A 17,842-nucleotide genomic window follows, 5' to 3' on the forward strand; every position below is an offset into this window, starting at 1 on the left:
AAAATATTAGTTTATTTCTATTTGTTGTACATTTACATTAACATTAAAGTCAGTGCTCTGGATTGGCAATCTCTACCAGAACGTCTCTGCTCCCGGACACCCGCGTCTACCGTGCTCTACAGGACTGGCCACAGTGTTATGAACTATTCGTTTGCGGTCGTATTGTGCGTGAGTGAATCCGTGAAGGACATCTTCCGTCTTCACGCCTGCCTACAAGACTGCTGCAGCCTATTTCCACACTTACTGATCACAACCTGGCCCTCAACAACAGCAGACTACGGTTAGGTACCTCTCATGAAAACAAAGGTAACTGTTTAATTTCTAAACTTTATTTGAATATGCACTGTTCATAAACTCATTATGTGTAACCTGGTGAACTCTTGTTAAAATCAGTGTGTTCGGCGTCTTCACTGCCTAGTGTGAAGTGGTCCTTCTTAATCGAGCCTCTAAAATATTATTTCACGGTTCTCATAACCAAAATCCATTCTTTTCATGGTCCTTATCGAGCCGGATAATAAGAACTTTAGTCCATTGGTGAATATCAGTGCAATCTCAACTCTTATAAGCTATATACAGTGCATATTTCAAAGTGTGGTTTCAGGTTCTTTCACGATTGCAAAGTCCGTGCATATCGATTTTCCAGTCCCCTCTCCAGTCATATCAGCTGTGATCATATCAGCTGTAACGTCTGATCATATCAGCTGTGGTGCTCTGTCGACTGCATTGTTTTGTTGACAAACAAGCTTTCAGACTGTTACAGCACAGGTGAACTGATTACTGTGTTTAATGGTTACCGCTTCTCAATACTTGTTGGTTATCAGTCCTACTTGTAATACTCATTATTCTTAGAAGCAGGTTACGCGAACTTAAATATAAACAATCTTGGTTATTGACACTTTACCTTGAGCAGGACTTGCACCCTTATTGCAAAATTAAATGTTTATTTTGTCAACACTATATTCTAGTCTCAGCTTAAAAAGGAAAAAAGCTACTTACTGCTCACAATTGTTTATTATAATTTCTATTTGAACATAGCTCACGCATATGTATGCATGGTTTATGGTTACTGTCACAACACTACCATACTGACAGTTTACATGTAGTACGTGCGCATAATGTTTCCAGAGCCTCTGCTACATTATAGCTGAACTTAGCTCAACAGTAACCTTTATTGTTGTTTATTATTTAATAAAAACTTGTCTTGTTTACGTTTTGCCATAATAACAGTGTATTTTATTTTCTCAAAACAAAACTATACTATAGGCCTATACGAGCCTACTCTACTTATTGCATTATTATTGAGTTTTTACCTCAAAAAACTAAACAATTGGTACCTGAAGATGAAATCAATGATTTCGAAATGTACATAGTAAAAAAAATAAAAGTTTACAAAAAGTGTTAAAAGGTTTATTTATATTGTATCATAAATATTTTTAAATTGTGTTTCATTGTATTATATTGTTTAGATACTTCTTATTTCTTGGGGAAAATAATTCAGAGGAAAATAATTTAGTTTCTATTTTTATCACTGTCTCAATTCAAGAGGACAATATTTTGTTTACTTTTCACCTTTGAAGTATTACTGAAATTGATTAATTTTCTACAAACACTTTCAACATGGCGATGTCTCTTAAAGTGGCCAATGCAAAGCGAGAACACCTCTTTTCTCAGATACAAAGTATATATGATTTAACTAAGAAGACTTCCGATCCAAATATACTTCAGCAGTTGCTTGTCAGAGCTAAATCTATTCAGAGACTTAGACAGGAATTTTCAGCAATATTAGACTTGTGCCACGAGTTGGAATTAAAAGTAGATTCCGACTATACACCTAACTATTCCGCATTAGCGAGCGTGGACGAGTTAGTTGATTACGTTTCTGCTAACGTGCTTATGATTGAGACCAAGAGACAAGCTAAAGCTAATAAAAGCGAAACTATTCCGCCTGCCTCCCCTCAAGTCAACGTCCGGCTACCGAAATTGGAATTAAAAACTTTCGACGGAGCTGCCTTGGACTTCTGTACGTTCATCAACGTTTATGAACAAGCCGTACACAACAATGCGCACTTAAGCGATGTAATGAAATTTCAATATCTCTTGAGCGTGCTTTCAGGCGAACCACTCTCTCTGATAAAGTCGCTAAATATAACTGAGCAAAATTATGCAATCGCTTATCAGCTGCTGAAGGATCGCTACCATAATACTAGGCGTTTACTCACACTACATTTAAATCAAATACTAGACCTTCCTGTCATCTCCAGCACATCTGTGAAGAATATCCGTGCTTTCCTTAATCTTTTTCACGAACATACGCAATCACTTAAAGCACTAAACAATGACATCACTAGTAACAACCCACTTCTCTCAGCCTTGTTATTACGCAAGATTGATAATCGGATGGTCGCCCGCCTAGAACAGTTTCGAAAAAAGGAAGAGCTTCATACTTTGCCCTCGGTTGAACAAATAATTGAGTTTCTCAACCTGGAATGCAGCCACATTAAGGACAGTAGTCTACATGACAATATTGTGGACCCCAAGAACGCTTCAAGTTCTTATTTTGGGTCAAAACCCGGATTTGATAAGCCCAAATCGTCTCTTAAAAACGTGAGCTTGTCAGCGGCTTCCTCTCCACCCTCCTCGGCCTATAAACAAGGCCCATCATGTTTTTATTGCCATCAGAGCGGTCATAAAATTTATGGCTGTCCCAGCTTCGGCCAAAAGACACCTCAAGAACGGCACGGGATTATTAAACAGCACAACCGCTGTTCTTCTTGTTTGGGGACGCACAGATTAAGTGAATGTCAGTCTAAATTCACGTGTCGAACATGTCGTGGTCGTCATCATACCTTGCTACACTTCACTGATCGGCCAACACGGTCCAGTGTTAGTACGTCGGACCGCGTTCGTACCGTTTTGGAGAACGGCCGTGACGGCGGCCGGCCTGCAACACCTACACCTGCTGTCCGCCCTCCGCCTGCGACCACAGCGCTCTCACCTCCTAGCCCGGCCGAACACACCACACTACACGCTCATGGCACACTGCATCAAGACCTCGCCCCTAGTACCACGGTTCTTCTGGGTACTTCTCTTGTCAAGCTCACCGCCTCTAACGGACAAGCTTATGTCTTTCGTGCCTTAATTGATTCAGGAAGCATGCTAAATTGTATTAGCGAGAAAGCCTCCCAACTGTTGGGTACACAGCGCCGTCCGGCCACTATTAATGTCGCCGGCCTTTCTCAAACCTCTGCTCACACACGCGGATTTTTAACTCTGGGCGTGGAAACTCTTGCTGGCCACCCAGTTGCCGCCCCGCACTCGTTCCATATATTGCCACAAATCACTGTAGACCTCCCACGAGTGCAAATATCTCAGGAGGTCATGAATAAGGTTAAAATTATTACACTGGCTGATCCAACCTTCCACCTCCCTGGTGGCATTGACGTGCTTATTGGTGGAGCGCTATTTCCACATATTCTTACTCACGAGACCTACTCTCTTGGTCTCAATTTACCTCACGCCCTGGGCACCTGTTTTGGTTTCGTGCTGATGGGGACGGCTCCCTGCACACCATCGACGCAGTCTGTCTCTACTATGGCTGTCTCTCTTCTCTCGACTGCTGAGGTGGACCTCCACGCCTCTCTGCAGCGTTTCTGGACACAAGAGGAACTGCCTGCTCCCAGTAAAATGTCTGCAGAGGAAACTCAATGCGATGAATATTTTTCTACCACGCACTCCAGGGACCGTGAGGGTCGATATATGGTCCGCCTCCCTTTCAAGAACACCAGTACTCATCTGGGAAGTTCCAAAGTTCATGCTGAAAGTAGACTCTATTCACTCGAGCGCAAGCTCCACGCTCCCACTAATGTGGAGTATTATAATTTATATTCTGATTTTATACATGAATATCTCTCTCTAGGCCATATGCAGGGCTGCCCTACTCCTGACTTAAGCACTCCCCACTACTTTCTGCCACACCACGGTGTTTTTAAGGCACAAAGTAGCACCACAAAACTACGCGTCGTTTTTGACGCCAGTGCCAAAACCAGTTCCGGACTCTCTCTCAACGACACTCTGTTGACCGGACCTAAACTGCAAAATAATATTTGTGACATTCTTCTGCGCTTCCGCCTTCAGAACTTAGTGTTCTCTTGTGACATCAGACAGATGTACCGGCAAATCAAGGTGCATCCTGACGATCAACATTTCCAACTGATCTTATGGCGTGATCACCCTACCGACTTGATGTCCACGTTCAAGCTCACGACAGTTACCTACGGCCTGAACTGTTCACCCTACTTGGCCATCAAAACGCTACATCAATTGGCAGAAGACGAAGGTCACCGCTACCCCCATGCTGCTGAGATTCTCAAACACCAGAGCTACGTCGACGACCTGATCTGCGGAACTGAGACTGAAGAACTCGCCGCTGAACTTCAAGATCAACTCATCAAATTTCTTTGGCTCGGTGGCTTTGAGCTCCGGAAGTGGGTCTCGAACTCTCCGAGACTTCTGCAACACCTTCCTGAAGATCATCGGGAAATCCCAGTTTTTCTGCAACCCTCTCAGGAGCCTCATTTCTCTATTTTGGGCCTTAAATGGACCCCTCTGACTGACACTTTTACGTTTAATTTTAATTTTTCTTGTGAAAACCCCACTAAGCGTAAAGTTTTAAGTCTCATTTCTCAAGTCTATGACCCCTGTGGTTTTTTAGCGCCTTGTATAATGCTCGCAAAAAATATCATGCAACTCGTATGGATTTCTGGCATAGACTGGGATGATCCGCTCCCTCCAGAAATATACCAAAAATGGCACGCCTTTTTATTTGAACTTAAGCACGTTGCCACTATTACAATTCCTCGTGCTATCCCCTACTCCCTCCTCTCAAAAGAGTGACGCTGCCCCGACTGGAGCTATGCGCAGCTCATCTCCTGGCCCAACTTGTGAAATATTGTGTTACTCAATTAGCTCCCACCCGCAAGTTTGGTTCTATTGTTTGCTGGTGTGACTCTACTGTGACCCTCGCGTGGATCAAAACACCTTCTTATCGCCTCAAAACCTATGTGGCTAATCGTGTGGCGCAAACTCAAGAGCTTGTGGCTGTGGAATGCTGGCGCTACATACCCAGTGCTTCCAATCCTGCTGACTGCGCCTCCCGTGGGATCCTTCCCTCTCAATTAGTGGATCATCCCCTTTGGTGTCATGGACTCGACTGGTTGCGTCTCCCCTCCTCGGCCTGGCCAGATCCTGATTCCAGCCTGGACTCGGTCTCTCTGGAGGAGCTAGGGGAGCTGAAGCATTCCACTCCTATCATTGCCTTGGCCACAGCACCGCCTACGTGGGACCTCCTCATCCAGTACTCTTCCTGGAGGAAATTGTTGCACGTGATGGCCTACGTCTTGCGTTTTATCCACAACTGTCGTTCACCAAACCGCCACTTCGGACCTCTCTCCAAGACAGAACGGGACACCGCCCAGCTGCGAATTTTCAAGACCGTGCAAGAGGAAGCTTTCACTGAAGATCTGGCTCTACTGCGGGACCGAAAGACGTGTTCTACCAGACTTCAACGCCTCGCCCCATTCCAGGGTCCGGATGGACTTCTCCGCGTCGGCGGCAGACTGCGCCACGCTGACCTCCCGCCGAACATGTCTCACCCGTGCATCCTGCCCAAGAAGCACCCTGTCGTGGACCTCCTAATTGACCATGTCCATGTCAAATATCTCCAGACTCTTCAGCAGCGCCTCAAGTGGAGCACTCCTTCCCGCAACCTCCAACCTGGAGACCTCGTCCTGGTGCATCAGGATACTCCCGCTCTCTCATGGCCCCTTGCACGGGTCACTGATGTCACTTCAGGACAAGATGGTACAGTTCGAGTGGTACATCTCAAGACCTCAAGTGGAACTCTCACTCGTTCAGCAGTGAAGGTGTTTCTCTTACCTCACCTCTACAATTAATTAACTGTCTCTCTACCACCGCCTATAACCTTTGTAATTTGAGCCTGTGTTGCTCTTTCTCTCATTGAATCCCAAGGTGATTCAAGGCGGCCGGTATGTTAAGTATTTATTGCATTAAATAACTTGTTTTTTATTGCCTAATATGAAAAGGCTACTTTTATTGAATAATTATGTATATATTTTTTGTGCAACTTATATTCTATATTTGCCTTTATTTACTAAACTGTATATACTAGATTAATTCCATATCTCTTTCTGCGGCCTGGTGCCTACAATACCATTCCTTACTGGATTAAAATATTCACGTACAGTGACAGACCAATGAACCATTGTTTCCCGAATCAGCTGTTTACTGTAAACTCACCAACCAATCACAACGGTTGACTTATCAATTGCCCACCTTGCAAGCGTAGGCACGCTTGCTCGTTATACTCTCGGTCCCGCCTGGGGCACTTATGTACTCTCTAGCTACTGCTTACCATACTTACTCTCTCCCCCATGTGTTACTCTCTCACTTAAAATATTAGTTTATTTCTATTTGTTGTACATTTACATTAACATTAAAGTCAGTGCTCTGGATTGGCAATCTCTACCAGAACGTCTCTGCTCCCGGACACCCGCGTCTACCGTGCTCTACAGGACTGGCCACAGTGTTATGAACTATTCGTTTGCGGTCGTATTGTGCGTGAGTGAATCCGTGAAGGACATCTTCCGTCTTCACGCCTGCCTACAAGACTGCTGCAGCCTATTTCCACACTTACTGATCACAACCTGGCCCTCAACAACAGCAGACTACGGTTAGGTACCTCTCATGAAAACAAAGGTAACTGTTTAATTTCTAAACTTTATTTGAATATGCACTGTTCATAAACTCATTATGTGTAACCTGGTGAACTCTTGTTAAAATCAGTGTGTTCGGCGTCTTCACTGCCTAGTGTGAAGTGGTCCTTCTTAATCGAGCCTCTAAAATATTATTTCACGGTTCTCATAACCAAAATCCATTCTTTTCATGGTCCTTATCGAGCCGGATAATAAGAACTTTAGTCCATTGGTGAATATCAGTGCAATCTCAACTCTTATAAGCTATATACAGTGCATATTTCAAAGTGTGGTTTCAGGTTCTTTCACGATTGCAAAGTCCGTGCATATCGATTTTCCAGTCCCCTCTCCAGTCATATCAGCTGTGATCATATCAGCTGTAACGTCTGATCATATCAGCTGTGGTGCTCTGTCGACTGCATTGTTTTGTTGACAAACAAGCTTTCAGACTGTTACAGCACAGGTGAACTGATTACTGTGTTTAATGGTTACCGCTTCTCAATACTTGTTGGTTATCAGTCCTACTTGTAATACTCATTATTCTTAGAAGCAGGTTACGCGAACTTAAATATAAACAATCTTGGTTATTGACACTTTACCTTGAGCAGGACTTGCACCCTTATTGCAAAATTAAATGTTTATTTTGTCAACACTATATTCTAGTCTCAGCTTAAAAAGGAAAAAAGCTACTTACTGCTCACAATTGTTTATTATAATTTCTATTTGAACATAGCTCACGCATATGTATGCATGGTTTATGGTTACTGTCACAACACTACCATACTGACAGTTTACATGTAGTACGTGCGCATAATGTTTCCAGAGCCTCTGCTACATTATAGCTGAACTTAGCTCAACAGTAACCTTTATTGTTGTTTATTATTTAATAAAAACTTGTCTTGTTTACGTTTTGCCATAATAACAGTGTATTTTATTTTCTCAAAACAAAACTATACTATAGGCCTATACGAGCCTACTCTACTTATTGCATTATTATTGAGTTTTTACCTCAAAAAACTAAACAATTGGTACCTGAAGATGAAATCAATGATTTCGAAATGTACATAGTAAAAAAAATAAAAGTTTACAAAAAGTGTTAAAAGGTTTATTTATATTGTATCATAAATATTTTTAAATTGTGTTTCATTGTATTATATTGTTTAGATACTTCTTATTTCTTGGGGAAAATAATTCAGAGGAAAATAATTTAGTTTCTATTTTTATCACTGTCTCAATTCAAGAGGACAATATTTTGTTTACTTTTCACCTTTGAAGTATTACTGAAATTGATTAATTTTCTACAAACACTTTCAACATGGCGATGTCTCTTAAAGTGGCCAATGCAAAGCGAGAACACCTCTTTTCTCAGATACAAAGTATATATGATTTAACTAAGAAGACTTCCGATCCAAATATACTTCAGCAGTTGCTTGTCAGAGCTAAATCTATTCAGAGACTTAGACAGGAATTTTCAGCAATATTAGACTTGTGCCACGAGTTGGAATTAAAAGTAGATTCCGACTATACACCTAACTATTCCGCATTAGCGAGCGTGGACGAGTTAGTTGATTACGTTTCTGCTAACGTGCTTATGATTGAGACCAAGAGACAAGCTAAAGCTAATAAAAGCGAAACTATTCCGCCTGCCTCCCCTCAAGTCAACGTCCGGCTACCGAAATTGGAATTAAAAACTTTCGACGGAGCTGCCTTGGACTTCTGTACGTTCATCAACGTTTATGAACAAGCCGTACACAACAATGCGCACTTAAGCGATGTAATGAAATTTCAATATCTCTTGAGCGTGCTTTCAGGCGAACCACTCTCTCTGATAAAGTCGCTAAATATAACTGAGCAAAATTATGCAATCGCTTATCAGCTGCTGAAGGATCGCTACCATAATACTAGGCGTTTACTCACACTACATTTAAATCAAATACTAGACCTTCCTGTCATCTCCAGCACATCTGTGAAGAATATCCGTGCTTTCCTTAATCTTTTTCACGAACATACGCAATCACTTAAAGCACTAAACAATGACATCACTAGTAACAACCCACTTCTCTCAGCCTTGTTATTACGCAAGATTGATAATCGGATGGTCGCCCGCCTAGAACAGTTTCGAAAAAAGGAAGAGCTTCATACTTTGCCCTCGGTTGAACAAATAATTGAGTTTCTCAACCTGGAATGCAGCCACATTAAGGACAGTAGTCTACATGACAATATTGTGGACCCCAAGAACGCTTCAAGTTCTTATTTTGGGTCAAAACCCGGATTTGATAAGCCCAAATCGTCTCTTAAAAACGTGAGCTTGTCAGCGGCTTCCTCTCCACCCTCCTCGGCCTATAAACAAGGCCCATCATGTTTTTATTGCCATCAGAGCGGTCATAAAATTTATGGCTGTCCCAGCTTCGGCCAAAAGACACCTCAAGAACGGCACGGGATTATTAAACAGCACAACCGCTGTTCTTCTTGTTTGGGGACGCACAGATTAAGTGAATGTCAGTCTAAATTCACGTGTCGAACATGTCGTGGTCGTCATCATACCTTGCTACACTTCACTGATCGGCCAACACGGTCCAGTGTTAGTACGTCGGACCGCGTTCGTACCGTTTTGGAGAACGGCCGTGACGGCGGCCGGCCTGCAACACCTACACCTGCTGTCCGCCCTCCGCCTGCGACCACAGCGCTCTCACCTCCTAGCCCGGCCGAACACACCACACTACACGCTCATGGCACACTGCATCAAGACCTCGCCCCTAGTACCACGGTTCTTCTGGGTACTTCTCTTGTCAAGCTCACCGCCTCTAACGGACAAGCTTATGTCTTTCGTGCCTTAATTGATTCAGGAAGCATGCTAAATTGTATTAGCGAGAAAGCCTCCCAACTGTTGGGTACACAGCGCCGTCCGGCCACTATTAATGTCGCCGGCCTTTCTCAAACCTCTGCTCACACACGCGGATTTTTAACTCTGGGCGTGGAAACTCTTGCTGGCCACCCAGTTGCCGCCCCGCACTCGTTCCATATATTGCCACAAATCACTGTAGACCTCCCACGAGTGCAAATATCTCAGGAGGTCATGAATAAGGTTAAAATTATTACACTGGCTGATCCAACCTTCCACCTCCCTGGTGGCATTGACGTGCTTATTGGTGGAGCGCTATTTCCACATATTCTTACTCACGAGACCTACTCTCTTGGTCTCAATTTACCTCACGCCCTGGGCACCTGTTTTGGTTTCGTGCTGATGGGGACGGCTCCCTGCACACCATCGACGCAGTCTGTCTCTACTATGGCTGTCTCTCTTCTCTCGACTGCTGAGGTGGACCTCCACGCCTCTCTGCAGCGTTTCTGGACACAAGAGGAACTGCCTGCTCCCAGTAAAATGTCTGCAGAGGAAACTCAATGCGATGAATATTTTTCTACCACGCACTCCAGGGACCGTGAGGGTCGATATATGGTCCGCCTCCCTTTCAAGAACACCAGTACTCATCTGGGAAGTTCCAAAGTTCATGCTGAAAGTAGACTCTATTCACTCGAGCGCAAGCTCCACGCTCCCACTAATGTGGAGTATTATAATTTATATTCTGATTTTATACATGAATATCTCTCTCTAGGCCATATGCAGGGCTGCCCTACTCCTGACTTAAGCACTCCCCACTACTTTCTGCCACACCACGGTGTTTTTAAGGCACAAAGTAGCACCACAAAACTACGCGTCGTTTTTGACGCCAGTGCCAAAACCAGTTCCGGACTCTCTCTCAACGACACTCTGTTGACCGGACCTAAACTGCAAAATAATATTTGTGACATTCTTCTGCGCTTCCGCCTTCAGAACTTAGTGTTCTCTTGTGACATCAGACAGATGTACCGGCAAATCAAGGTGCATCCTGACGATCAACATTTCCAACTGATCTTATGGCGTGATCACCCTACCGACTTGATGTCCACGTTCAAGCTCACGACAGTTACCTACGGCCTGAACTGTTCACCCTACTTGGCCATCAAAACGCTACATCAATTGGCAGAAGACGAAGGTCACCGCTACCCCCATGCTGCTGAGATTCTCAAACACCAGAGCTACGTCGACGACCTGATCTGCGGAACTGAGACTGAAGAACTCGCCGCTGAACTTCAAGATCAACTCATCAAATTTCTTTGGCTCGGTGGCTTTGAGCTCCGGAAGTGGGTCTCGAACTCTCCGAGACTTCTGCAACACCTTCCTGAAGATCATCGGGAAATCCCAGTTTTTCTGCAACCCTCTCAGGAGCCTCATTTCTCTATTTTGGGCCTTAAATGGACCCCTCTGACTGACACTTTTACGTTTAATTTTAATTTTTCTTGTGAAAACCCCACTAAGCGTAAAGTTTTAAGTCTCATTTCTCAAGTCTATGACCCCTGTGGTTTTTTAGCGCCTTGTATAATGCTCGCAAAAAATATCATGCAACTCGTATGGATTTCTGGCATAGACTGGGATGATCCGCTCCCTCCAGAAATATACCAAAAATGGCACGCCTTTTTATTTGAACTTAAGCACGTTGCCACTATTACAATTCCTCGTGCTATCCCCTACTCCCTCCTCTCAAAAGAGTGACGCTGCCCCGACTGGAGCTATGCGCAGCTCATCTCCTGGCCCAACTTGTGAAATATTGTGTTACTCAATTAGCTCCCACCCGCAAGTTTGGTTCTATTGTTTGCTGGTGTGACTCTACTGTGACCCTCGCGTGGATCAAAACACCTTCTTATCGCCTCAAAACCTATGTGGCTAATCGTGTGGCGCAAACTCAAGAGCTTGTGGCTGTGGAATGCTGGCGCTACATACCCAGTGCTTCCAATCCTGCTGACTGCGCCTCCCGTGGGATCCTTCCCTCTCAATTAGTGGATCATCCCCTTTGGTGTCATGGACTCGACTGGTTGCGTCTCCCCTCCTCGGCCTGGCCAGATCCTGATTCCAGCCTGGACTCGGTCTCTCTGGAGGAGCTAGGGGAGCTGAAGCATTCCACTCCTATCATTGCCTTGGCCACAGCACCGCCTACGTGGGACCTCCTCATCCAGTACTCTTCCTGGAGGAAATTGTTGCACGTGATGGCCTACGTCTTGCGTTTTATCCACAACTGTCGTTCACCAAACCGCCACTTCGGACCTCTCTCCAAGACAGAACGGGACACCGCCCAGCTGCGAATTTTCAAGACCGTGCAAGAGGAAGCTTTCACTGAAGATCTGGCTCTACTGCGGGACCGAAAGACGTGTTCTACCAGACTTCAACGCCTCGCCCCATTCCAGGGTCCGGATGGACTTCTCCGCGTCGGCGGCAGACTGCGCCACGCTGACCTCCCGCCGAACATGTCTCACCCGTGCATCCTGCCCAAGAAGCACCCTGTCGTGGACCTCCTAATTGACCATGTCCATGTCAAATATCTCCAGACTCTTCAGCAGCGCCTCAAGTGGAGCACTCCTTCCCGCAACCTCCAACCTGGAGACCTCGTCCTGGTGCATCAGGATACTCCCGCTCTCTCATGGCCCCTTGCACGGGTCACTGATGTCACTTCAGGACAAGATGGTACAGTTCGAGTGGTACATCTCAAGACCTCAAGTGGAACTCTCACTCGTTCAGCAGTGAAGGTGTTTCTCTTACCTCACCTCTACAATTAATTAACTGTCTCTCTACCACCGCCTATAACCTTTGTAATTTGAGCCTGTGTTGCTCTTTCTCTCATTGAATCCCAAGGTGATTCAAGGCGGCCGGTATGTTAAGTATTTATTGCATTAAATAACTTGTTTTTTATTGCCTAATATGAAAAGGCTACTTTTATTGAATAATTATGTATATATTTTTTGTGCAACTTATATTCTATATTTGCCTTTATTTACTAAACTGTATATACTAGATTAATTCCATATCTCTTTCTGCGGCCTGGTGCCTACAATACCATTCCTTACTGGATTAAAATATTCACGTACAGTGACAGACCAATGAACCATTGTTTCCCGAATCAGCTGTTTACTGTAAACTCACCAACCAATCACAACGGTTGACTTATCAATTGCCCACCTTGCAAGCGTAGGCACGCTTGCTCGTTATACTCTCGGTCCCGCCTGGGGCACTTATGTACTCTCTAGCTACTGCTTACCATACTTACTCTCTCCCCCATGTGTTACTCTCTCACTTAAAATATTAGTTTATTTCTATTTGTTGTACATTTACATTAACATTAAAGTCAGTGCTCTGGATTGGCAATCTCTACCAGAACGTCTCTGCTCCCGGACACCCGCGTCTACCGTGCTCTACAGGACTGGCCACAGTGTTATGAACTATTCGTTTGCGGTCGTATTGTGCGTGAGTGAATCCGTGAAGGACATCTTCCGTCTTCACGCCTGCCTACAAGACTGCTGCAGCCTATTTCCACACTTACTGATCACAACCTGGCCCTCAACAACAGCAGACTACGGTTAGGTACCTCTCATGAAAACAAAGGTAACTGTTTAATTTCTAAACTTTATTTGAATATGCACTGTTCATAAACTCATTATGTGTAACCTGGTGAACTCTTGTTAAAATCAGTGTGTTCGGCGTCTTCACTGCCTAGTGTGAAGTGGTCCTTCTTAATCGAGCCTCTAAAATATTATTTCACGGTTCTCATAACCAAAATCCATTCTTTTCACTGATATTTAAATGAGAGAGTAACACATGGGGGAGAGAGTAAGTATGGTCAGCAGTGGCTAGAGAGTACATAAGTGCCCCAGGCGGGACCGGGAGTATAACGAGCAAGCGTGCCTACGCTTGCAAGGTGGGCAATTGATCCTTGATAAGTCAACCGTTGTGATTGGTTGGTGAGTTGTACAGTAAACAGCTGATTCGGGAAACAATGGTTCATTGGTCTGTCACTGTACGTGAATATTTTAATCCAGTAAGGAATGGTATTGTAGGCGCTAGGCCGCAGAAAGAGATATAGGATTAATGTAGTATATACAGTTTAGTAAATAAAGGCAAATATAGAGTATAAATTTCCCAAAAAATATATACATAATTATTATTCAATAAAAGTAGCCTTTTCATATTAGGCAATAAAAAACAAGTTATTTAACGCAATAAATACTTAACAGTTCTGTTTAATTATTTTTAATTATAAGCATTGTTTCTTGGATTGGAACATTTGTGTATAAATTTGTTATATCGAAGGATACAAACTTACTGTTGTTTGGTATATCTATATAATTAATTTTGTTTACTAGGTCAATGCTGTTTTTCAGTCTTATGTCAGTTTTAAATTTGTAATGTTCTTTAATTTTGCTGTCCAAGTATTTTGCTAAATTATAAGAAGGTGCATTTTGAAAATTTACTAATGGTCTTATTGGGTAGTTTTCTTTGTGAATTTTTGGCAAACCTTTGAGGATTGGTGCAGAAGGCTTCATCATCTTTAATTTCTGTTTTTTGTTATTCGGAATATGATTAATTTTGTTTATGCATTTCTTGATAACTTTTTGGAAAGATTCTGTAGGATCATTATTTAGTTTTGTAATATTGTTATTAGAAATAAAATTGTTTATTTTATCTGTATAATCTGTATATTGGACAAACCGGCCGATCATTCAAAATTAGATTTAATGAACACATAAAAGCATTGAAAACATCATCAAATTTAAAATATGCAGACCATTTAAATAACACCGGCCATACATACACTAACATCGAAAACAATCTTGAAATTTTACACACAAGCAAAAAAAGTCGCTTATTATCTACTTTAGAACATTTTGAAATTTACAAAAGTGCCAAAATTAATCATAATATATTATTAAATGACAAAGATTTTCTAACAAAAAATTTATTATTCGATAGACTTTTAAACAATATACAATGATCTCACATAAAATTAAATACAACAAATTTAGCCACCAAGGTAGTAAAAAACACATGACAAATTGATTTTAATTATTTATTTTTATAATTAACTTAACCTTATTTTGTACAAGATGGAATCAATGATTCCGAAATGTACATAGTAAGAAGAATAAAAGTTTAAAGTGTTAAAAGTTTATTGATATTATGTTATTTACAAAAGAATAGTGTGTCACTGACACACGCCTAGCATCGTTTTTGTAGCTTAGCAAAACAGCTGGCTAAGTTAGAGCTCCCCTAGACGTGACGTATCGCTGCGCGAGACCTGGGATTCTAGTGTGGCCTTGTCTTTGTACAGAGTGGCAGCTTACAGCCTAGCTATCTCATACATTACCCTCCAGTTGTACTGAGATTCCTGCCGTAACTTTCCGCCAGCACCAGTTCACTACACATGATGTCGCAGATTCCCGGGGAGCAACAGAACTGACGTGATGCACCGTTTCGGCATGATTCACATTTTTACTGCTTCTTCTGTAACACTTTTTCTGACCATACTGGATTTTTGCAAAATGTCTCATCATTATCCACAGTTATAATATTTTTTGGGCGTATTACGGTTATATTGATTTTTTATTGAAGCAGCAATCAATCATTTTACATTTCAGCAATAGTTTTTCTTATACCGTTTGAGTCAAAGATTCTAAGAATATAGTATTTGACAAACGATACATTGCTTTTTATCATTATAAGAAGAAGTTCATGAATAAAGAGATGGTATTATAGTAAATATACCGCGGTCTACATTATTGGTTTGCTGGGGACAGTTCTACCCAATACAAGGCGCTGAAGGTGTCCCAACATGGTATTCATACTACAAAAGCTATATGTAGACTTTTTATACTAAATACTACTAGTGGGATCCATATTCGAACTGTTACTATTACTCACATTTATGGTAACGATATAATTGTATAATGTATCCGTATTTCACCACGGTAATTCAGCGCTGAGTTTTATGAATTATTACTCAGCTCCGTTAAAGAAAAGAACATCAGAAGAAAACATAATTTTTTCCGTTGTATAAACTCAGCTCTTCATGTTTTATATAGCCTTTGCAACTATCCATCAGGTTCAGCTGGCTTTTCTATCCAAAGGTAACGTTACAAACTCTCGTTATAAGTGAAACTTGCAACTGACCGCTCTATTATTTATCTCTGTATTTTCGTATCTAGGATCCCAGTAAATGGCCTCATCTAAGCCGCAAGATACTACACCAACCGCACAATCCATCGTTACTTAGCTAGTTGAGTACTATAAAATACTTTATTTTGTAACTTATATAATTTTTTTCTTGGCTTCGTCTAACTTTCTTATAAGATCTTGGATGTAATGGATCAGGTTCTAATGCCTGTCAGATAGTTCCTTTATTCGTTCTAAAAGTTCATCTGTTGATGTGAACAATCTGATTCAATCTAAATCTCAAAAGAGTAGAGTTTCTACTGATTAATCATCTCAGACACAAGGGTGATGCTACAGTTGCTCATCGTGATATCGACCGATCTTCTCTGAGATAAAGGTACCGGTGAACATAGTCACATGATGCCGATCTTTGTGTTTACTGTTAGTTAAAGTTAGAGCAGTCTTCTGCTAAGAATTTCCTCTCGAAGTAAGAAATGTTCCCTCCCTATGTCTTCTTTTTTATGCCAAATCGAAATAAATTTTGTTTAATTCATCCTTCAACAGCTGCAGAGGTACCAACTGACTAGAAAGATGTACGACGTCAAGGATAATTAGACAGGGGAGAATTTAGATTGCGGTGCGGTTAATGAAGACATTACCAGATTATTTTAATCGGTTATTGTAGTAGTCTTACCAGTTTACCGCTGCCGGCTCAAATGGTGTGGAACTTCACTGAAGATCGACTCGGCTGACCAGCTACATGCAGCCGAGTTCCATGTCGCTGGTACTACTTACTACGCACATTAGATGCGCGGTGAAGTGTGCGGTTGATATTATCAAGAGAAACATAATTTACATTGTGTTTACCTCATACTTCACTTTGTTTGGCTAACCTCTAAAGAATCACAGAACTGTGTTACTCGTCAAAATACTATAATTATTTATTTTAGATTAAACAAAGTTGATAATTGTGTAACTGTATCTATTAAATGAGATTATACACCCTTAAATAGTTACGGATTTATAATAATGAAACACTTGATGATTTAATGAGACCAAACTATAACAACAGTTATGTACTCTGCCTCCCAGGCCACCAATAAATAAGAAAGGACTTACTTATTATAACTAACAGATCATCCTTACCTATTTTAGTATCATTTGTAGCTTTTCTCATGATTAAAACAGCGTTACCATGTAGCCTAATGCTCTCTAGAATGACCTGGTCCAGGTACTTCATGGCTTTAACGTCGGCAGAGGTAACGTCACGGTCCAGGTCTCCCATTACTTCCTGAATCTCCATGAACATCCTTTCCTAAACATGAGAGATAAAATGTAATTAGATCTACTGCGGCTGCTATGTCGTGGTGCAGTTCCCTAAGTACTTCTCGGATCTTCATTAATACCTCGTTCTAAACATGAGTTTAATCTAATATAGTTTAAACCTCGCGGCTAATTTATTTCATCTATACAGGGTGGCGCATATGTTAGTTTCCCTATAATTTGGAATATACAGTTATGTTTAGTTAGGTTGGTAACAATGTTCATTTGGCAGCAACACAGAGTAAGTAGATTGTTCCAGTGGCTAGTGTAAAGTGGCGCTCTTTGCATCTGTTATTTGTTTGTGTGTTTTTTAAAACGATTATAACCCAAGAACGAGTTTACATCCTTCAGTTGTGGTTGAAGCCTAATAAAAATACTGCTGTAATAAATGAAGAATTTAGTGGTAAATATCCAGTTTTTGAAAAACCCATTCGACGATATATGCGGAAGTTAAATATGAAATTTGAAAACACAGAATCGTTTTAAGTGGCCCCAAGTGTGATCACCACGATCAATTTGCAACGAAGAAAACCTGAAGACAGTTGCTCAAGCTTTTATAGCCAGTCCCGGTAAATTGATTCGTAAGGCATCTGCTGAACTACAAATATCAAGAAGAAGCGTGTAAAGAATGTTATACCAATTGCAATTTAACGCACACCGATCATATTTATTCCAAGCGCTTCACAAGAATCATTCCGATAAGCGATTGGAATTCAGTGAGACAGTAATTATC

General features: G+C 41.9%; 1 protein-coding gene across 1 annotated transcript in view; it reads right to left on the minus strand.

The window, feature by feature from the left end:
• LOC124365953 (cytochrome P450 4c21-like) overlaps positions 1-17,842 on the minus strand; it is a 72,349-nt gene that overhangs the window by 18,330 nt on the left and 36,177 nt on the right. The window contains exon 8 of the mRNA XM_046822099.1: positions 16,933-17,101. Within this exon, the coding sequence (XP_046678055.1) occupies positions 16,933-17,101 (169 nt within the window). The remainder of the gene's footprint in view (positions 1-16,932; positions 17,102-17,842) is intronic.

Source organism: Homalodisca vitripennis, chromosome 7 (genome assembly GCF_021130785.1).
Source record: "Homalodisca vitripennis isolate AUS2020 chromosome 7, UT_GWSS_2.1, whole genome shotgun sequence".
In the NCBI taxonomy this organism is placed as follows: Eukaryota; Metazoa; Arthropoda; class Insecta; order Hemiptera; family Cicadellidae; genus Homalodisca; species Homalodisca vitripennis.